The sequence below is a fragment of the Pygocentrus nattereri genome, chromosome 13 (genome assembly GCF_015220715.1).
Source record: "Pygocentrus nattereri isolate fPygNat1 chromosome 13, fPygNat1.pri, whole genome shotgun sequence".
NCBI lineage: Eukaryota > Metazoa > Chordata > Actinopteri > Characiformes > Serrasalmidae > Pygocentrus > Pygocentrus nattereri.
Window position 1 is genome coordinate 115001 of NC_051223.1, and position 23517 is coordinate 138517.

At 40.4% G+C, this 23517-nt stretch overlaps 1 protein-coding gene across 11 annotated transcripts in view; it reads right to left on the bottom strand.

Annotated features, from left to right (window-relative positions):
* Positions 1-4000: 4000 nt before the first annotated feature.
* zgc:152977 (SUN domain-containing protein 1) overlaps positions 4001-23517 on the bottom strand; it is a 38803-nt gene continuing 19286 nt past the window's right edge. For 6 of the 11 annotated variants that reach the window (XM_017684227.2, XM_017684232.2, XM_017684231.2 and 3 more), the window contains 17 exons: positions 22671-22802; positions 20485-20565; positions 16665-16772; positions 16393-16491; positions 14810-14903; positions 14062-14120; positions 13816-13979; positions 13069-13338; positions 12842-12934; positions 12140-12183; positions 11884-12028; positions 10196-10462; positions 10021-10105; positions 6679-6794; positions 6423-6590; positions 5437-5529; positions 4001-4706 (listed from right to left, as the gene is read on the bottom strand). In XM_017684227.2, coding sequence (XP_017539716.2) covers positions 4590-4706; positions 5437-5529; positions 6423-6590; positions 6679-6794; positions 10021-10105; positions 10196-10462; positions 11884-12028; positions 12140-12183; positions 12842-12934; positions 13069-13338; positions 13816-13979; positions 14062-14120; positions 14810-14903; positions 16393-16491; positions 16665-16772; positions 20485-20565; positions 22671-22802 — 2135 coding nt within the window. In that variant the 3' untranslated portion in view covers positions 4001-4589. The remainder of the gene's footprint in view (positions 4707-5436; positions 5530-6422; positions 6591-6678; positions 6795-10020; positions 10106-10195; positions 10463-11883; positions 12029-12139; positions 12184-12841; positions 12935-13068; positions 13339-13815; positions 13980-14061; positions 14121-14809; positions 14904-16392; positions 16492-16664; positions 16773-20484; positions 20566-22670; positions 22803-23517) is intronic. The other 5 variants (XM_037544310.1, XM_037544313.1, XM_037544311.1 and 2 more) reach the window with 5 other exon arrangements.

The following is a 23517-nucleotide window of genomic DNA, read 5'->3' on the forward strand; positions in this document are numbered from 1 at the left end:
TGGAGATGGTGCAAAGTAATTCAGAGTAGTTTGATGTGAAATGCTTCGTTTTAGTGAAACCTGCTGAGTCAGAATTGTCTAAGTTTCTCTACAATTAACCACTTCAAGTCAACTTTGTTTACACCTCAAGGACCAGGGGTGGACGAAGTACACAAACCCTGTACCTGAGTTAAAGTCGAGACCCCCAAGGTAAAATATTCCTCCAGTAAAAGTAGAAGTTCCTCCCTTTAGACCTCCACTTGAGTAAAAGTACTAAAGTATTTCCCTTCAAATGTACTTAAGTATAAAGTAAAAGTACTAAAAGAGGAATTCTGGCTCTGATGTCCTGTTATCATTTTTATAACCAGACTGGCTTCATGAACTCATTTCAGGTGAAAGTCCTCCAGCGTCTCTCTTGGTAAACTAGTCTTTTAATAGAAGGTCATTAATTAGTGACGCTGACGTCTATTAAAATGATCAGAAGCACAAAACACTGAAGGTAAACAGTTTCCATCAGGGAGAACCGAGTGGCTCTGAAATCACTTTTTACACACAAGCAAAGTTTCAGTTTCAGATTTATTTACAACTTAGTTCCAAGTTTAAGTTGAATAAAAACTGGCTTTAAACTCAGGATCACAGATGAGCTCCTTTACTATGTTGATCTGTAGGCGTCTGTTCATAAACATAAACCAGCCCAAACTCATTTACTATAAAATGAAATGGTGTTTGTAGAAATTCAGAAAAAAGCCGCGTCAGTCTCGACTGCATATGTGGACATATTTCTATATTGAGCTCTATTTACACAAAGTTAGGTTAGTTCATCATTTATGTTGAACAGACTCTCCCAAAGTTTTACGCTGCTGCGCTGACGTTGAACCGCGTGCTGCACTGGGTCGGTATGACCAACAGGTCAAAACCAGCTCAGAACAAAGTGACCGCTGGGCCCTGATTGGTGCTCTGGCTTTGCGCTTCTTTCGTTTTGACATGTTACGTTTTTATACACACAGAAACCAAAAGGAACGACAGATTTCTCAAAATGTAGGAGGAAAAAGTCGGATATTAGACTCTGAAATGTAGTGGAGTGAAAGGAGAAAGACGCCCAGAACGGAGAAACTTCAGTACAGATACACCAAAAATACTAAAGTACAGTAAGTAATTACATTTACTCAGTTACTCAGTTATCATATTTGTGATCCGCATGATAGTTTTGGCACAAGTTTTACACCGGATGCCCTTCCTGATGCAACCCTCACCATTTATCCGGGCTTGGGATCGGCGCCAGAAGTACACAAAGTACACCCCTAATGGCTGGTTTGAAGCACCCAAAGCATTTAATGTCTTTAAAACCTCCATCACAGAAAGGTTTTATATTAAAATGGTTCTGAATTTGCTGCCTGATGTCTGATGCATTGTTTTAATATAGTTTTCAGAGAAAGATTGAGAAAGAAAACATTTTAGGTATATCTGTGTATCTATTCAGGGTGGAGGGGTACCTGCAGGGTGTTTTGAGGCAAATTAGTCCCTAAAGAAAACTTATTTTTCGGTTGTATAATTTTTATACTATCAAGCTTTTACAAATAAAATCTCAGAAGACACCTGAAGGCTCACAGATGGTTTTGGATAGTACAACCCCAATTCCAGTGAAGTTGGGACGCTGTGTAAAATATAAATAAAAACAGAATTCGATGATTTGCAAATCCTTTTCAACCGATATTCAATTGAATACACTATAAAGACGAGATATTTAATGTTCAAATGGATAAACTTTATTGTTTTATGTAAATATTCACTCATTTTGAATTTGATGCCTGCAACACGTTCCAAAGAATTTGGGACAGGGGTGACAACAGACTGGGAAAGTTGAGGAATGCTCAAAAAACACCTGTTTGGAACATTCCACAGGTGAACAGGTTAATTGGAAACAGGTGAGTGTCATGATTGGGTATAAAGGGAGCGTCCCTGAAAGCTGTGTAGCCTTAAGAAAACCACTTATCGGTGAGGCTAACCGGCTTCAACTTGCTAGGGAGCCTAAAGACTGGACTCTGGAAGAAGGTCATGTGGACTGATGAGTCCAGATCATGCACCCATCATGCCTAGTGCCTACCGTACAAGTCTGTGGGGGCAGTGCTGTGATCTGGGGTTGCTGCAGTTGGTCAGGTCCGGGTTCAGCAACGTTGATGTGCCCAGAGAATGAGGTCAGCTGACTACCTGAATATCCTGAACGACCAGGTTATTCCATCAATGGATTTCTTCCCTGATCTGATGGCACGGGCATATTCCAATATTGACCATTCCATATTCCAATATTGACAATGCCAGGATTCATCGGGCCCAAACTGTGAAAGAGTGGTTCAGGGAGCAGGAGACATCATTTTCACACATGGATTGGCCACCAGAGTCCAGACCTGAACCCCACTGAGAATCTTTGGGATGTGCTGGAGAAGACGGTGGTCCAGATCTCCCATCATCAATACGAGCTCTTGGGGGGGCGGGGGGGGGGGGGATGAATGCAACTCTGAACAGAAATAAATGTTGTGACATTGCAGAAGCTTGTGGAAATGATGCCACAGCGAATGTGTGCCGTAATCAAAGCTAATGGCGGTCCAGCGAAATATTAGTGTGTGTAGCTTTTTTTGGTCAGGCACTGTATATTGATATTGTGGTTTAATGTGAAATGGTCTCTTGCAGAGAAAAAGACTTTGTAAAAAATTTCTTTAGTCGTGTTGGTAAGAACCAGGAGCCAAACATTTTCATTACTATCCAAACCGACCAGTGAACGCAGCTGAGTTTACACACTTTTAGGTCAAACTCTTTTCACACTACCGTAAAACAAACAATGTCTCAGACGTCACGCAGCATATTCATAACCCTGTTCATGCAACAACTGTGTGAGAGTTCATAGTGACACCGAACGCTTCAGCTGTCTGCTTCCCATCACCACCACTGTGTAGGCAGGTGAAGTGAATTCTTCACATGGTCGATACTTTAATCGGACACGGACTCATGGAGCTGTGAACCCGCAGTATTCGACATTTACTGGTTCAGTTGCGCATTTGGGTCGGGCGTGTTCCTCCCAGAATGAGTAATCAAAAGGTTGAAAATGTTGCAAACAAGAGAGTCGGCTCATTCATCTGGATTCTTAACCCTGACAGCACAGGACAAGGACCTGCTACTTTCGTTTGCTAAAAGTTCTAATCAAATCTTGACCTTGCAATTCATTAATCATAAGCCTCCACTACAATACCCAGTTGAATTCAGTAGGGCTTGTTGACTACATGAGTTCCATCAGGGTGTTTTTGGTTGGGTTTTTTTTTTTTAGGAGCAGATGTGCAGGTCAGGGTTAGGGTTAGAACCACTAGAACCACTGTTGGGAACAGGTCTGCAGCTTTTGCCTTCCAGCATGTGCCTCCTGAAAGAAGCCGCCCAGGCTGAAGACCATTTGAGAGAAGCTCTCTGTTCACGTCCGTTCATTTCAAGCTGTCTTTAGTCCAAAAATAAAGGCACGTCTTACTATTATCATTATTTTATAATGCATTACTTACATTTTTAGTTGAGTCTGTTTTCACTTTGTCTTCCTTTTGCTATGCTTTGTTCTCCAATTGTACAAGGTATTGAACACAAAGCCAATAATAATAATAATAATAATAATAATAATAATAATAATAATAAGAGGTAGTAATTATGTCACGGATAGGATGATTTAGGTTCCCTTTCATACGATCACAATACAGTAACTTGAACTGCACGCTGGAGATTTATCATCAAGGTGTCTGTGCAGCCTCACATCTTCCCGCTGACCACTGTATAAGAAGCCAATCAGGAAGTGAAACGAATGACCTCAGCTGGTCCCCACAGAAAAATGCTGGAATATATATACACCAGTTTATACACACACGGTCACTGGTTAGGAACCACTGCTCTAGGGGAAGATTCCTAAAAGGTAGTCAAAACAGTAGCTGCGTGTTTAACGGTCATCAGCTTCTGACAAGACACGTACACCTCAATTGATCCATTTCAGACAAACCTTGTAAAAAAATGACTTTATTTGAACATTCCACACAACCAAAATATAGCTTCGCTGCAAAAGCCAACCTGTGGTCCCTTGGTAAAATAATCTGAAAAGTATTTACAAAATACACAATACAAAGTTTTCTTCAACTCAAATACATAAAAAATAAATAGTGATTAAACAGCCTTGTTTTGCTGAGCACTTGAAACTCATTACGCTACGCAGAAATAGGGCAGAAGGCAAATTATCAGCCATGCTTAAAGCAGACAAACTATTAACAACATTTACAAGGTGTAGTTTAAAATACATTATAGTTCATTTTATTTAGGTTTGACTTAGTGGGTGTTTTGAGTGCAATTCAGACCAGTCCAAGTTTGGCCACCAGGGGCCTCACGTCAGCAGAATGAAGAGGAGCATAACCATAGTCCAAGATAGAGATGTACTGTCTTGTTTGAGGGACAAAGGAGTACAAAGTGCAGATATAAAAAAAGGGTTAGCAAGCAGTCATGTTTATTCCGCCCCAGGGTTGGAACAGATGGATGGATGGATGGATGGATGGCACAGTGTCTCCTCTGAAGTCTTGATCCAGTTCAGGGTATGATCACTGCTGTGTCGGTTTGCCATGCACTCGGAAACGATAGAGGCAAGTGTACTCTGGGTGACCCCAGTTACTCAGCACTCTGAGTTCGATGATCTGGTAGGCATTTGTGCCGTTTTCCTAAAAAGGGTGAAATATTACAAACCGTACAGAACAGAGACTGAACAGAACACAAAGCCAGTCTGCAAGTTTTAAGAAAATCATGCCTTAGCACAGAGGTTGCTTGAATTTGAAGAAGAAAAAAAAAAAAATCCTCCAAACAAACTCATAAGGGTTTATAAACTCACCTGAGGGGCATCAACTCAATAAAATCCGATAATTTGCCAAAGAAATACATAAATAAACGGAATGTAGTTTTTATATATATATATATATATATATATATATATATATATATATATATATATATATATATATATATATATATATATATATATTGCACAGAGCTGATAGAAATACAGCATTATTTGCATAATTTGTGAAATCAAAATTATTAGAATCATTCTAATCATCTGAAGATGAAAGTCAAGTACAAATTCAACGAAAACACACCAGCCAACCTTCCAATCTCATACAATGAATAACTGCATGGAATAAAAGTGCTGGCATGTTCTTAGATGATTTGAATTTGCATGTCACACAGGAAAAAGCAGCATTTATGCAAAACAGATTTCTGTGTCCAGGTGTACGTAGAATGTAGAGTTTTCTGAACATTATCTGTATTAATATTATTATTATTATTATTATTAGACACAGAAATGATTCATAAATAATCTCTCGAAGACATTACAGAGGCATAACCAGGCTTTCACCTGATTCAAACTATACAAGCCCCCAAAATCTCCCTCACCTTGACTGGATAGGTTTGAAGAGGTTCTCCGTCCTCCTGGTAGACGTATCGCCCAAGAACCTGTCCCTCTTCCTGCTGTTCATCATCCAGACCCTTTAGTTACATAGTAGAGAGAGAAAATCAGTCACATTTCAATACCTCATCAATTAGATTGAGAAGCGTTTTACCCATGCTGCTGTTTATGAGGACAGCACCTTCACTCAAATGTTGGTCTATATCAGGAAGCTGCTGCCATCAAAAAGAAATAAAAATGACAAGCTTCTGAATGGACAATGACAATGACCATGACCACTCCGGTAAGTGATCCAAATCCAATTTTCTGGCTTGCTTGTTCACTTCATCTTCTAAAGGTTTCCTATATCTGACATTTGTCTAAAAAGCTCAGTCCTGAACTCCTCCTCCACATGTGCAGATCAACTCTCCACACAATGTGGAGAACAAACACAGCTGTTCTCCGTCATTCCTCGAGAGAAATATACTTAACATGAAACGTCAACTGTTAGTTTCAAGTAGGAGAATATACACTAAAACCTCCATGCTGAAAAATATGTACAGAATAAAACAAAGAAAATTTGTGCTTATTTATTTGTTTTCATCATGCATTTTAATCTTCCATGCCCTCCAAAACTAAATCAAAGCCTAAAGCAAATGCAAAGGCATTTTGGTGACATCACAAAATTATGAAGACTGAGTTGGGTTGTTGTACAAGTCACATGGATTCCCACGCTGCATCACTACATCAGATTTCCTTCACTTATGAAAGTGGCCCAAAAACGGAATTGAAAACGTCAGATTCACCTCCACCACCACCACCTCCACCACCACCCACCTCCACCACCTCCTCCACCACCTTTATGTATTTATTTATTTTTACAGCTCAGACCGTTCAACAAAAACAAAATTACCAACCCTTTGAAACAGCAACAACGTAGCTAGTAGATAAGCCATGGTGGAATTTTCTATCCATATTCAATAGCAAGTCTTACATAGACGGTGAAATTGCGTGGCGCACTGCTGATGTTGCCGGTAGGGGAAAGGGTTTTGGGGATGTGCTCCAGAGAAAAAGCCGTAGGGATGATCTTCATGGACAGACGGATCACCAAATATCCATGAGAACCTCTAAATGCCCAACAGTTACCAGGATGTACATCCGGCTAATGAGAGAAAGAGAAGAAGATGTTATAAGAGGCTGTGTGGACGTTATTGCAAGTTTCCAGCAACCTTATTTAAAATTTAGCATACCTGTATGACTACACGAGGAGACTGGGAGAAGTACCAGAGTGGCAGACCAAACAGACTCATCAGGGCAGTCTTGGTCTCGTACGTCTCGGAACAGCGTGTGCTCAAGACACTGCCACCTACAGACAGTGATAAAAGAATGAGTAAACCCAGGTTACTACAAACTGAAGACTTTCATGTCCTGTAAATAACATTTTCACCGACTTGTGCAATTTGCAAGCAGTGAAATGAAAATGTACTTTTAAAAGGTGCGTGAAAATTCCAGCAAATAGCCAATGTGATAAAAAGCTTTACATAATTAAACAAAAAATGTTTCAAAAAAGTTTCTATTAAGAATTTCATGTATGCATTTCTCTTGTTTTGGTTCCCTGATATTTACAGATACAGAATTTAAATTGTGATGGTTTACTTATCCAGAAATTTTGAAAAGTCATTCAGAATGATTTTATGTGAACGCGCCATTCTAGAGAAAGTGACCGATTCAGAATAGTTTACAGCAGCAGTGATGCAAACCAGATGTCCGAGGCTTTTACTGCAGGGGTTCCTAGTCCTAGTCATGGGGACCCCTGTGAACTGCACATTTAGATGTCCTGACCCAGCACATGAGGACCTTATCAATTTGAACACATGCCTGGACTGGGATTAGCGCTGCAACGAACGACCAAATTGATAATCTATGGATTACTGAAACGATTAAACGATTCTTCATTTTAAACGAATCACTACACTACCAAATAACTTCTGTAGCTATTAGCTTTTACATTTTGCTTGAGGTTGTTTTGTGCATCTGCTAACAAACAATGAAGACAACGAAGAGGAACACCAATCGCTGTTTTAATGAACTTTCCTGCTAACACAAAAGATAAAAGGAACGAAACTCCAATGTATTTGTGTCAAAATTTATAACCATGTGCAATGTAGCAGCAATAAAACACAAAACTATCATTTTCCTTTTTAACCAAGTAATTACAAAAAAGTTTAAGTCTAAGTTTAAGTGTTCCATTTTTAAATGTTCTGTGCGTTCTGCTGTCTGTCTAAACTCTGCTGAAACTAAATCCTACAAGCACTGGTCTTGATTGAAAGGGAGGAAAATCAGCTCCTGTCCTGCGAGTCTCGCTCCCCTCTGATGGAGCAGATGGGAAGTGGCGAATGTTTGTGTCAAACTTGGACAGAGAAATTTGAATGATTTTGTAAAATTGAAATTCAGCAGTAGCCCTTTGTCCAGCTACCTTGTGCGTTTACAGGGAACTTCCTCCGTAAACTGAACGCAGCATCCCAAACTAGCTGACTAGTATAGCACATATACCATCAGAACTACACTCAGTGTAGTGTGTGAACTACAGAAGTTGTGCCATCACCAGGCGAGGAGTGTCTCCAAACAGTTTTAGGTTCTCTGCGAATGTTTGGTTCCCCTCGCTTGTGAGCCAACGGGTTTCCTCTTCAGATGCTCCACCACTGAGGATGTGCTCTCTTGCCAGTTAAGGTCGGTTTTCAAACAGCACAACTGACAACCTTTTATCCCAAGTTTAGCTCCACACTGTTGAAGATTTTGTTCTTGAGGCCGCCATCGCGCTGTTGGAAGTCTCCAGTAAGCGGTAACGTCAAAACGTTCCTAGTGAGTGTGAGAAAGACGCGTAATCACGCCACCAACTAATCGACTACTAAAATGGTTGCCAAATAATTTGGTTGTCGATTTTAGTCGACCAAGTCGAATAATCATTGCGCCCCTAACTGGGATTGGCCATTAAACCATCCATCCATCTCAAAATCTACCTCACACAAGTTCTTACATGAGACAATTAGAAATATGTCTCTTGATGCCTAAGACACTGGTTTAAAACAGCGCCGAATAAGCTTTTAGACCAAATTCTATTTTTTAAAATTGGTTCACTGCAGAAAGGTACCATGTTGGGTGCTGTGAGGCAAAAGTCTTCAAATAAAACTTTTGCCACCATTTTATTATTACCAACATATAAAAATTCAGAAGATATTATGAAGTTTCACAGGTCGTCATTTTGATAGTGAATAGCTAAGGTGACGTATGAGCATCTGAAACCCAAGCACCCTGGAGTCGTGATGTCACAATGTCACATGACTTCACCCATACTGTGTCTGTGTGGTGGGAGCAACGTGTGAAGTGTTGATTTTCATTTTTCACACAGGCGCGTGCAAAGCTGCAGATCCGCCGCACTGAAGCAAAACGGGGTTTAGCGAATAGACCCGGCGTTTGACCATTTTGACCATTTATCTGTCTGGAAACAGGAATGTCTGTAAATCTTTGTCGCTGCTCTGCAGCACAAACGCTGTATGAACGAAAGGCCAGAGTGTTCCAGCTGTCGCGCTCGCGCTGCGCGTCACTCATGCCACGCGTGAATCAGGGCTAATGTTAGTATCGTAATGTTTGTTAGTTTACCCATCAGAAAACATGGTCTGTGCTTGCTAAGAGAGATTAGACATCAGTCGAATACCAAAACAAGCGTTAGTTGCAGTCCTACAATCACCACCACCGTAATAAAGAACTATTTCACATCAACACATTTTTCTTGGAAAATCTGAAATTCTCCTTTATGGAACCCATTATCCACTGTCCACTTAAAACATGTGTGTGGTTTTACAGACCAAAAGTGGTCAAATCATTTTTACATTCCCATTTTCCATCTTCTCCATATCCCTCAGAATTAAACAGACGGTTTTGTTACTGTGCCTTTAAGAGTGACAGAAGACAAATGAGCTCTGTTCCGATTGGCTGTCCTGTATTGCGCCTCCTTTAAAAAGCACTGGGAGTGGAAACACTTCCTAAAAGGTCAGCATGAATGGACAGAGCTAAACTGCTGCAGGCTGAAGAGGCGGTCAGATGTGATTTGATTTGATTTGAGATGTAAACTAACTGTGTCTTGTGACATCACAGATTCAAAATGAGGTATTTTTGCAGCATATTTTCCATGTATTAGGTAGTGCAGATTACATTCTGAAACTTGGACAATGTTTATATTTTACTTCAAAAAAGGGAGGTTTTCATGATGCGTGCCCTTTGAAGAGGAGCAATGGCACGACAACAAATACGGTTCCTGCTTTCTGTGCTGTGGGTTGTTCTGATGGCCAAAAAAACACTTCTGCTACAGATTTCTGTCCCAGAACATTACAAATGTCCACAATTTATCCATGATCCCTTACCAAACGACACACAGCCAGAAATGCACTGATTTCATACACACCTAAAAACATGAGGCAACCATGATGGACATCAGTGAAAGACCATCATTCACCAATGATAATTCACCAAAATCAAATATACTTTGCCCAGACAGGGATGCTTTCAAACAATCCTATATGTGCCTCTTGTACCTCCAGACTCCAGAGCATAATCCACAAGGCCAATGCGGTCCTGGGAATAGAGCTTCAGTGCATTCTTTACAATAAGCTGCACATTCTGGCAAGAAAAAAAAAAAATTGTGAGTGCTCAATAGTTATTAGGAGACAATGGAATATTAGTATCTTTACTTTCTTCAACTTCTTTTACCTCTTCAGATAAGCCTGCTTCGTCAGTGGTTTTTCGGACAGCCGAAGTGACCGTCTCTGCAGAGGGCTTCTGTTGCATCTGCTCTAGCTGAATGGACACATTATGCAGAATGCTCCTCTCCAAGGAAATAAGTGAGGCCTGCAGGTCTGAGTTGCTCACAAACCGAGTAGACAGCCACTGCAGCACAGAATCTGGCAGCTCTGCTCCCTCTGGCTGCTCGCGGCCATACAGCAGTGACCGCAGCTCTAGCCTGACCTGCTCAGACACCTGCACAGTAGAAGGTGAAAAACAGTAGAAATGACCATTCCACCAGTGCTGAGAGCCCTTCAGTAACTGGTGCTGGTGTCCATTAAGATGGCTTTTTCTGCCTAAACTCAAATTTTTACCAATGTAACAAAAAAAAAAAAAGATAAATACTCCTAGAACACCTGTTTTCAATTATACAAAACCCGTTCTATTGCAGACTTGAGTATAAAATAATTATAATATGATGTCAAGCAATTTCAGGCTGCAAAAAAGGGGAAACCGAGAACAGAGAAATCTCTTATTTGGACACAAGCAAAACTCATTTTTTCAGCTTATTAAACTTCACAGCTTTTTAACTGAACTGTTGGCATGTATATTTTCTTTACATGATGCAGCACAAACATGGGCATACACACATACTGACAATACAGTGCTTTCAATATTTGAACAACGGCACCTGGAACGGTTATCCAAGTACTCCAATATCTGCGCACATCCCTGTGTTTTTTACAAATTAATGTGTAAACAGCTGTCAGAATACAGAAGTGAAATGTTTACTGTTTTGCTGTATAAGCCAACTGACATGAGAATGTTTAAGTAGTGATATCAATAATCTCTCTAACCCCAACTGTCTAAAAGCTGTGTAAACTGGTCAAACTACTCAACACAATCGCCATCCTACAGTCTGTCCACACAGTTCAGACCTAATGTTGGATAATAAAGTAACACTAATATTTTATTAATAGCCAATTCCACATTCTTTTATCAGCTCAGTTTTTTTTTTCTCCTCTTTTAAATCCATACAAAGAGTCAATCCAGCGCTACAGCTGCAGCATCTATAGCTACATTTAATAATATTCAGGCTTTCGCAGAGCTCTGGGACATAGTCTGTACTAAATACAACAAATGAGTCTGTAAAGACTACATTAAGGTTTTTATCAAATCTTCGAATCCATAGAGATGTAAAAAGTTAGATGAGTGTAGCATGGAGAGTCCTTTAAAAGTATTTTAAAATCAGTATGTGTGTTTACGCCTCTAAACCATTAATTAATTGGAACCATCTACGAATCAAGACCAATTATTTTTGTTTCTTTCAGTATTGGTAGTCACTTTTAACTCCCCATCCGTGCCCTCACTGAGGCGCAGCAGAAGAGCCAATATGGCAGCTGCATGAAAATGACACAGATGAATAAGATTAAGAATGATGTTAAACACCCTGAACGCCTTCTATCTAAAGCGGCCAATATTTCAGTAATTATCGAAAAAATATTATAATGACAAGCAATTCTTAACTTCAGTTTCAAGAGTAGTGTAAAGAAAAAGGTGTATTGTTGATCACTGCTGCTAGACCGCACAGAAAGATCCATTTAAATGCTAAAACAAAGTTAAACTATATGGTAAAGCAAGCAGGTGGTTTTAATAGCAACAAGTATTTTACTCACTGTGTCATGGAGGGAGTCCAGCTGTTCACATCTGCCCTTACAACCCATCACCCCCTGCAGGTCAGTCCTGATGCTTTCCAATGTCTCCTCCAGCCTGCGTACCTCTGCCAGTAGAGTCAAACGGGAGGCATCCTCCACGTCCCCACTGAGGAGAAACATGTTCAGGTGGTGAACAGAAGCTTTTCTGTACTATTAACATTTACTACAGATGCAAAACCCACACACTTTAAACTGTAAACTGTACCGACTGACTGACCTGACCGAGGACGGCACCTCAGAATCTTGTCTTCTCTGTAATTCCTTCAAATTCAGAAAATAAATTAAGCATGTCGCATTTAAAAAAAAAAGGACAGTTAGAAGCAGGTACACATATGCAGTGTTCAGCTAAGTCTATTAGCCCGTTTACCCAAACAAATTACCTTGCAGGGGCTATTCCCGTAAACATCCCCCCCACGTATGTTCAGTCCTCTATAGAGCGTTCCTTTAGTGTGCAACCTTTAGCAGCATATATAAGATTTTTATAGCCAACATTTTTAGTTGATTAGTTAATTCTGTGTGTCTCTTTATTACTAGAAATTCTTATTTTTGAGCATTTACTGTTGTAAATAGCTGTAGCTAAGAAAATAAATGTAAAATACCAACTTCTAACTTTAAAAAAATTTAATTACTTCATACATAACATGAGTTTATGATATCTGTATTGGCCACAATATGGATTGTTAATTGTCAATTATCATATTGTCCAAGAAATTCCATATTGGTGCATCTAAATGCAATGAGTATTACACCTTCTGTATTTTTCAGGAGGTTTCTGATTATTATTTATAATAAAATATTTTCTTACAAGGATAATTCAAATGGTATTCATCTAAATGCAAACAGCAAATATGCCTACCCCTAGTGTACACGCTGAAGGTGCATAAACAACAGTAAGGCAAATGCAAGTGCACTGCAGTACCTCCGTTTTAAGTGCTAAGTTCTTAAGAAGAGTCTCAACCTCGGCTAACCGGGACTTCTGAGTTTGACTCTCTTGTTCAAACTCTTCCTGATGCTGGAGGGAAACAAAATCAGAGAAGGGGGGCGGGGGTCGGGGTTGGGGGGGGAGAGAGAGCTCTGCAGTCAGTCAGTCAGTCACTCTCCAGCTTTACTGTCTTGAATACTGCATCACTTCCTGTGCCCCCTCACCTGCTGCGACTGCTGCTTCTCCTTCTCCAGCTGTTTTCTCAGCAGGCTGACTCTCTGCTCCATTAGTGTGCTTACCCACTGGCCCATGCTCTCTCTGTCTGTGTGTGTGTGCAGCTGATCTCTTATAGAAGTGTAGAGGCTGAGCACTTCCTCATGCCGCTGCTCCTGCCTGCTGCCAGATGCCACCACCCGCTCCCACAGCTGCGTCAGACTCTGCTCTATTTGGGTCAGCCTCTCAGAGTATGCCGCAGCTGCCAAGGTCATGTCCTGCTGAAAGCAGAGAGGCCGTTTTACTCTATGCTGTTTGAAATTTCTACAGGGCAGAGGTGGGCGATATGACGAAATCTTATCATTATCATGATAAATTACGTCATTATACAGTTGAGTACAATGCATGTTTAATTTAATCAGAGTTCAACAGAGCTCCCACACAGCACAGCTAATCTAAAGCTTAACTTAAAGTTGGGAGACCACAAGTCTGAATTCAGATGGTCCTGGCAGTCCAAGAAAATGCCTGGTTCTGTTTAACTTAAGAGAAATGATGCAGAGCACGCAAAATGCTCAAACAACGTGCCTCAGAGGAAGCTTGCGTTAGCCTGTACCTTCTCAACTTGGGAGCATGATCTGATATCTTGGCTAGGTAGAGAGTGCCCCCCCCCCTCCCCCCAACAAGGGTAAATAATCGTGAAACTTTTTTGACCATATTTTCCACACCCGGAAGCTAACATAAATGTGTTATTTATGTACCTCATGGTGTGTGTATGACGGCCCACTGCCAGGTTGACTCTCGCTGCCTTTATCCATGGGTGTCTGTGCTGAGGGGAAGCTAAGCAAAGAGTTGGTCGCTCTCATCGTCTTGTTTGCTACAGGCAAAATGGCCCACAAGCTGGAAAGACCCCAGTACCAAAGAGCTACACAAAAGAGAACAAGTCAGGACAGACTTTCACAAATATCAAAGGGAGAGCTTTTATCAGCAGCAAGTACGAGGCCTACCGAGGAGCAGCAGAAAAAGAAGAAGAATCAGGAGAATTTTCCGCAGTATGGGCAGACACCTGGAAGAGAAGATACACAAGGGAAAAACCTGTGATGCAGAAAAACTCACTTAAGAATAATCCTGAAAATGCATGCCTATTTGAACTTAAATAGAAGCAAGAAGAAGTGGGAAAACATAATTAGCTTGCTTAACTGGCTTAAAATGTTCGACATTTCTGAAAAATTAAATGGTTAAGATGGTTAACCAAGTCATTCTAGGTGGTCTGAACCAGCCTTGTGAAGTGTTCAACGTCTCTAAAGGCCTCCTATGTTTGCCTGATACCGTGCCGCCCAATGACAGACATTATCACAGTAATTTTGGCTTATAAAATAAATGGCAGAGGTATATGCAAACTTTGATGAATTAGTAAATTTCCCTTTTCAATGATCGAACCCTAACACAGGCACATTCTTTACAGTGTGCTTTCTTTCCTCTAGATTTGTGACTGTACTGCAGAAATCACTAATCTAATCTGCCAACAGCTGGTGTGGCTGCAGATTTTCATTCCAACAAAGCAGGAGCACAAATGATCAGCTGTTAAGGACCGAGCTTAATCAATTAGAATCAGGTGTTTGGAATAAATGCTTGCAGCCACACCATCCCTTGTGGATAAGGCTGGACGCTCATCTTATTGGATCCAGTGCTTTATAAATCTTTTGTGTAAGCTGGGCAGCAAGCGCATCCTTACCATACCTTCTATTAACTCACCGTGTCAAGAAAAAGACGTTCAGTAGAGACATGAGTGTGACCAACTGGTACCATGCTGTTCCTAGCCACCAGAATGCCCCCGAAGCTGCCTTGCCTTTATACACACACACACACACACACACACACACACAAATTGGGCCTTAGAGTGGATTAGATAATGGCCTAGTGAGGTAAAGGGACTGCAGCCACAGAGATTAGGGTGAGTAATCAGCTGAGGGAAAAGTAGGAAGCTGCAACTGCTTTACTATGTTAGTCATGCAAACACACCCACTCAACCACACAAACTGAGGGGAGAAGAGCACCACCAAATCAGCTACAACAGCTAAGATTTTCCCTGAGTCTGCAACTTCTGTGTGAGGAAAGAACATGCTGCCGAAAACATTCAAACCACTTTTAACCAAATTATAGTTAAAGCCACTAACAGGAGTTGAAGATTCGATTTAAATGATCCATTTATAGCTTTTAAATGCATTTCTTCAAAAGCACCGACTGTTTGTCAAAATATTTTGAGGCAAGAAAACATCTCAGTCCATTAGTGCCAGGGATACCACCCTTGTTCTATATTCCCTGGTTGTGGCTTTATCTAAGCAACTAAAAAGCAACACCCCCTTTCTAGGAACCGGGTTAGCTGGAATAAATCTCATTAGTCAGATGTGGGCCCTCTGCCAAGTCAAGCCAACCCAGCCTGAAACATTCTCAGGGGTGGCCAACAGCATAAACTTGTCATGACTAGGAATAATTTGGATTTTTGACAAAGAATGCACATTATAAAGCGTACAGAGAAATAGCTGCAACAAACAAGGAGACATTTTAAAATGATAGTTTTACTCCAAATACAATGGTTAAGGTGTGCTTGGGCTCTGATGCTTGCTTTTGTAGATTTGCACTGGAGCTACAAGGATAATGTAACTAACAAATAATTGAAGGTTATAGCCACCAGTTAGCACTGTGCAAACTGAATGCATAAAGTCACACATGTGTCTCAAAAATTGCACACATTTTGCCACACCAGGGTTTTTTCAAAATGTGTACATTATTAAATCCTTTGATGTGAAATTCGCTGTCCTAAAGAAATGAATTTGTACCGAATTTGAAATATTCACAGAGGCAATTAATAGGAACCAGATGTCTAAAGCTTCAAATGCTTCTAAAAATTACCTCAAAAGAAAGTAATTATGGTTATGAATACAGAACCTGATGCCCAACACATTTTAGCTAAAATGTATTTTTAAAATCCACTCATGCTGGAGAGACGCATGCAGGATGTTGTAATGCAAAACTGCCCCTAAAGAAGAAAATGTTTTCAGAATTACCATAAAAAACACTACACATAATAACTTGGACACACGGTCTTGTGGAACAGCAAATAAAATGGCTATGCTTGTGACGAGTGACAAACCATTTCACATCAAACTAATGAATTATGCAGAAATCTTGGAAGTAATTTGGTGGAATTCCCTTTAAAGAGACAGAGAGCTGTTGGGGAGGGTAAGACTGAAATACAAAGATGAGAATACGTGTTGCTGGACATCACATATCATGCAGAGCTTTTTCAAAAAGCCTAAAAATCACATTACAATGACCTGGAGACACTGCAGCCAAATACAGAAAAGACAGGATCTTCCGCGTGACAAAGTAGCCTGCTGAAAGAAGCCTCTGCTCTGCCTTCAGCAGACCGCTGCCTGGACACCACCAATGGGGAAAGCAGAGTAAAACATTATCTTTACGGATTGCAACCAATAAACATGCAACTTTGTAGCAATCACATGTATTAATGTAAAGATCAATTAATGTAAATGCAATGCATTCAGTAAGTCTTGAGCCATCATTACTCATCATGTGTAGAGAGCACAACCTGTGAAAACGAAAAGGAACCACAGAACCCCTAAGAGCTGCTGGGCCCTAGACCGCCATGTGTAGACCGTGCAGGTCTTCAGATTCTGCTTCCCTTTGCAGTCGTCACCTGTTGGATTCAAGAGTGAGCAAACAGAAAATGTGGAAAATAAACTAATAATAATAATAATAATAATAATAATAATAATAATAATAATAATAATAATAATAATGTTGTTGGTTGTTATTGTTATTAATAATAATAATAATAACAATAATAACAATAAACAACAACATCAACTACTCCTACAACAACATTTTTACTTGAGTTACTCTCATTTAGCCCAACTAAAAAAAATAAAACCTAATGCTTTTTCTAAATAGTGACAGCTGATTAATAATTCAAAAGAAAGCTAAATGATTTAATTGATTTTAAACAGATTTTAGTAACATTTTAAAATAAAATTAAAAAAACCACAAAATTCTCAAGACTTTGTTCAGATGGTGAGGAATATGAAGAAAAAATAAAAATAAATGAATGTTGCATGTTTTGCAAAGAACATAGCTATGATAAGTTTTCCCAAGTGGAAATGGAGCAGATCTTTGAGCAAGCAAGTCTGACACCACATCAAACATCACACTAAATACACAGACTAAAGAAACTAGCATTTCCTTTGGGGAAGGAACGACAAAGAGAAAAACCCCTGCAGGTTTAATTCTTTGTATTTAGCCCATGTGATCTTTGGCAATGTTAGCAAAAGCCATGGACACGACAGACGTCAAACAACATTAAGTAAGCTACTCAGAACAAGCAGAGCCCTGCAATCCACACCTGGGTGTAGGATATAATAGCATTCCGAGTGGAAAATACTCCACCCAAATGCAGATAAATCCGTAAATAATGAATTTTACCCTTAATTACTAATTAATTAGCTAATTACTAGCACCTACATATTTTTAAAAATTACACAGTAGTTGGTGATTTTAGCTCATTACCCCAAAGCAACCATCAAGGATTTTTTTTCTTAGGGTTTACAAAGAAAACATTATTTTCAACTGGCGAGTCTCTAATCATGTGTTGAGGCTGTTTCATGAGAATGACCCATTTGTAGATCAAACAATACAAAACAAGATGAAAGAAAAAAAAAAAAAAAAACAAATCATTAGTTCAGAAACAAATTTCTCAGTCCTTGTTACGTGCCACTGGTGAAGAGTCAGCCTGTGACCACGCGGACAGCAAGCAGATGGTCTGAGGAGACTTACGAGGCACTGCAGGATTGCTTTGAGGCTAAAGATTGCCCAGCGTGGACTACATTAACTTCTGTGTGCTCTACACTGTACCAACCAGGACCAAACAACAAGCCGTGGGTAACAAAGGACATCAAAGCTCTCCTCAACAAGAAGAGGACCTTCAGAGCTGCAGACAGAGCGGATGTGAGAACGATCCAGAGGGAACTGAGGACCGCTATGATGGAGGCAAAGAACAAATATAGGAGTAAGCTGGAGTGGAAACTCTAGCAGAACAACATGAGGGAGGTTTGGAGTGGAATGAGGGCCATCACCAGCTTCAGGTCCACCAACAACAGAGGAGTAGAGGGCAGTGTGGACGGGGTCAACAAGTTAAATCTGTTCAATAGATTTGACACTGCAGGCTCTGTCCTCCCCAATCCTGACTCCTCTGCTGCCGGTCCTCAGCAGCCCATTCCACTCACCACCCCCCCCCTCCTGATAGCCTGTCCCCCTCCTGTCACAGTCCATCTCACACATCTTGGATCAGCTCCGACCCATAGTCCAGCCTTTTCTGGACCCCCCTCCAGTTTGCCCATCAGCCCCGCCTGGGAGTTGAAGACGCCATCATCTACCTGCTCACCCGAGTTTATGCTCACCTGGATAAGCCAGCCAGCTCTGTGAGGGTCATGTTTTTTGACTTCTCCAGTGCATTTAACACCGTCTGGCCTGGTCTTCTGGGCGATAAGCTCACAGTGATGCAGGTAGATGCCCCCCTTGTGTCCTGGACTTTTGACTACCTGACTGACAGACCACAGTATGTACACCTGCACCACTGTGTGTCGGACAGAGTGGTCAGCAACACTGGAGTTCCACAAGGAACTGTCCCCTCTCCCTTCCTCTTCACCCTCTACACCATGGACTCCAGCTACTGCACAGAGACTTGCCACCTTCAGAAGTTTTCTGATGACTCTGCAATAGATGGATGTATCAGCAGGGGTGATTAGGATGAGTCCAGGGCGACGGTGAAGGACTTTGTCGCATGGTGTGAGCAGAACCACCTGCAGCTCAACGTGACAAAGCCAAAGGAACTGGTGGTGGACCTGAGGAGGGACAAGGCATCGGTGACCCCTGTGTCCATCTGCGGGGTCAGTGTGGACACTGTGGATGATTACAAATATCTGGGTGTGTATATTGACAATAAACTGGACTGGGCTAAGAACACTGACACCCTCTACAGGAAGGGTCAAGGTCGTCTCTATTTTCTGAGACGCCTGAGGTCCTTCAACATCTGCCGGACTACGCTCAGGATCTTCTACGAGTCTGTGGTGGCGAGTGCTGTCCTCTATGCTGTTGCATGCTGGGGAAGCAGGCTGAGACTCAACAGACTGATCCACAAGGCCGGTGATGCTGCGGGTGTGGAGCTGGACTCGCTGACGGCCGTGTCGGAGAGGAGGACGCTGTCAAAGCTGCAGGCCATTATGGACAGTGGCTCCCACCCACTCTACGACACGGTGATGAGACAGGAGCTCATTCAGTGCAAGACTCACTCTACCAAAATGACCACAGAGCACCACAGTATGTCCCCTCCCTCAGTGTGTGGTTCATCTGTGCAATACTCAATACCTAATAATACTGTTCACGTCGTCAACAACAACAACAACAACAACAACAACAACAACTTGATCTGCTTTATACAAGATGTTTAATCTATTATCAGTCACTGCCACTTTACTGTATTCATAAGAACTTAAATCTCATGTACGTATTGCAAATTATTAGTGTTTATTCTTATACATAAATGATTGCAACTGTAATAACTGCAAATTCCCTCTGGGATCAATAAAGGATTGTGATTCTGAAATGCATCTAAAACTGATCTGCCACATGAATGGATTGAATAGAGCAGCTGTGAACAAATGCTCAGTCCCCCTGACTGAAGGCTGTGGTCCAGTCTCAGGGAACAATGTTAGTTTTGTTTGCTGTGTGTAAGAATATGATTAACACCTGATAAACAGGTCAACATCTGACAGACAGATTAACACCAACAATGAAAAGTTAATGGTTGTTTGACACATTAAGATTAGTGACTAAATAATTATGCTTTTTATGCTTCATAATTATGCAATCCAATAAAAATTCTTCATAAGTTTCTAGAATAATTTTCAGTATAGTATGGATAATCTCTGTTTAACCTCTAAAGCCAATACACACACACACACACACACACACACACACACACACACACACACACACACACACACACACACACACGTATTAGTGGGGTAAAATGCAATTTAATCCACTGATTTCACAATGCAAACTTTACAATTGATTAGCATTAAATATAGTATGCTCATTTAGTTCTTTTATATTTCAATTGTCTATATTAAAGTGAGAGCAGTTCCTTACGTAACATTTGTGCATTAAATATATTGAAGAATAATTCTGAATCGCAGCAAACAACTGAACTGGATCTGGACTGGTCATGTGAAATTTCATGTGTGGACACTTAATACAAAAGCAAACTGCTGCATGGCAAGAGATTCTCATCGCTGATATCTGTGCCAAGTACACTGCACGGCAAGGTTCTTATAGTACAGAGGTGTACTTACAGAGAGGGCCACTGAGATTCTGATGTTCCTTCTGAGTCACCAGTTCATTTACATTCATGGTCCCACAGTAACCAGCGTGACCTGCAGAAAAACAGGACAACACAAGATCTCAAATCACTCTGCTTGCCTTCCTCTTATCCATCTGATCAGGGCTCAGGGTGTGCAGAAGTGGACAGGGAAGGGCAGAATTTGCATGTAACCAAGGTAATTCCCACAGGAGAGGAGTCCATTTGGTTATGTGTAATACGTCAAGCTCAGCAAGAACACCACAAAGCGCTGCAGCAGAAAGGGTTAAATTGTGGTGGACACAGTGAAAGAATAGCAGATAAGCAAAAAAACTGCAGAAGAGAGGGCAGATCTGAAGTGCTCTGCTGAATGTGTGAGGTTAATAGGAAACAGAGGATGTGACACAGCAGGTTCTGAGAGTGATGTGGGTTCACACCACAGTCAGAAAAACCCCAGAAACCACAAACACCAACACCTCAAGTGGGAAGACCAGTTTCAGTGCAGTCAGATGAAAAACAGGAGACACTTTAGCCAGGAAAGAACACAACAGATGACTCGGACTCTTAGAAATACAAATGTAGAACACAATGTTGATTCTGCACCTAGTCGCGTGTAAGAAACCTCATCAATCTGCATTTTGTGAAACAAAAACAAGTAGGGAGGCAGTAACCAAGGCCCAAACAATGTTCGCTCAACAGAATTAGTCAATATTAAAGCTTCTGCTCCTGTGATTTCTTCACAGTGGTGGTGATGGGAACTAGTGGTCACAATGTCTACAGCACAAATATAGCCATTTACTTTACTAGCCAAAAACTCCAGCGTACTTGGGTCTGAATTTTGATGAATGGTAAACAATGGAAAACATTTCTTTAAACAATTGTTTGGACAGTATTTTTGTTAAATGCATTAATGGTGGAGTGGTACATCAAATAGTACCAGTCCACCATTAATGCATTTAACAAAAATGCATTTTATGTAATGAGCTTATCTGAAAACAGACAAATTCTCATTCATTAAAAAGCATATTCATAATCATTTCATGTAATTACTTTCTGTGAGAAAGCTTTAAGAGGCTTTAAATTCTTCAGATGTCTGGCTCCTATGACCACTACTGTAAATAAATCTGAGTGAAGGATCTCTAAACAGAGCATTTCATGTTAAATCAGTCTAAATGACGTCTTAAAGATAAAAAAAATGGTGGGATTCCTCTTTAAGTGGAAGTGATCACGTGCTTTAAAATCGCCATTGTAGTCAGGTTTCTATCCAGCCTTCAAATTAAGTTCAGATAACAACATATAATGAAATAATGTAGTGATGCAATTTAGTTTTGCATCTGTAAAACATTTCACTGTTTGAACAAATCCTTGTTTCTCCAAAATGAGAACTTTACAGAAGAAAGAAAGAAAAAAGAAAATTTTACTGCAAGTCAAAGGAATCAGAACAAGGCCATTTCTTTTGGTGTGTTAATAACAAAATGTACACACAATGCAAAGGGCAAAATTTTTTAATTATATCAAAAACTGAAAAGCAACAAAAATGGAGAAAATGGTTTTGTTCTGACAGTGTTTTGAAAACAGCTTCTACTAAGAAATCTTTAAACCTCTTGTTGCTGTTTTGTTTCACTTTATGAAGCATCACTAGAATTTTCACTAATCGGCTACAAGCACTTTATCCATTAAACACTTAATATCACTTTAATGCTTTGTTCCGTTGATGATAAAAATACATTTGATGCATCTTAATAGTTGACTAGTATTTGCTAATTTGTCATGTTTTGCAACCATAGCCAGAATATTTAATGTGCTAAATGCATTTCCATCAGTTTATGGCATTTCCTTCCAAGAGGAAAAAAAAAATAAAAAAATCTACCTCAAGTGAGCACACAAGCAGTTTGGTGAATGTGGTGATTTTATTTGATATTTACTGTTTCTATTATTTGTTGTGCCCAAGTTTGCATAAAATGCACAGATGGAAACCTAGCTACTGTAAGAGCTTACAGTATAATTACAGTATGTTATTTAACTGCTTTCAGGTTACATTTTAAGGTAAGATAAGTAGAATGCATTAAATTAAAAGACCTTGTTCTTAATCATATTTTTTAAACTCAATTTAAAGACATATATCTTTTTTTTTAACACCAGTTGAACCCCTTACAGCAGTATTCAAGCCACCACTAGTACCTCCATTGGCATTGACACTGTTGGCTGCCCTTAGCCCAGCAGACCGAGTCAGTAGTGTGAGGGCTGCTGCTGAGGAGCTGGCCACCTTCTTGCACAAACTCGCACACCAGTCGGTCACTGACCACAACATGGCTGTAGAGAGATGAAGGTTAGTACACAGATACAAATAACCAACAACACGACAGGCATTTTCATCATAAAAACTGCTGGTGCCAGGAGCATAAGAGTGCAGAGAGTCTCAATAAACGTATGAAGAAAGCGCTGATGTTGGCGGTGAAAGAGTGCTCTCTTCTCTGGTTGATCTGCATGCAGTGTGAACCTCAGCCTACTGTGCTGACAAAGACCGAATTCGCATCAAGTGTGCAGCTATATCTCAGCGATCAATACGATTACAGAAACGTCCTGTCCAAGTTCAGATCTGACAAGATTAAGATTTTTCACAAATTATCTTCTTTCTTTAGGAATTTTCTTGTCTTAGAATATTCAAGTTCTCTCAACACTAAACTATTTAATCGAGGTTGATAACAGTCATGTCTGTTTACAAGCATTCAGCGATATGTAGACAGCTGAAGAAAAAAAACCCTGTCCTCAAAATAATGTTAAAAATGTTAAAATCTCCATCATTTCTCTCCTTGTTTTGTTTTATTGAAGCTTCAGAAATCAATGTTTTAGCTTCCACCTCTATCAAGTCTTCAACTGTAAACACAGCTATACTCCATATTGAAAACATAGTCTTCAAAAACTACTGGGGAGGGGGATCGGCCAGTGAATTAGAGTGGACAGACTGTGCACATCACATCGTCATGGAGATTACTAGGACCAGAGACCAACGGCGTCATTGCTTCTT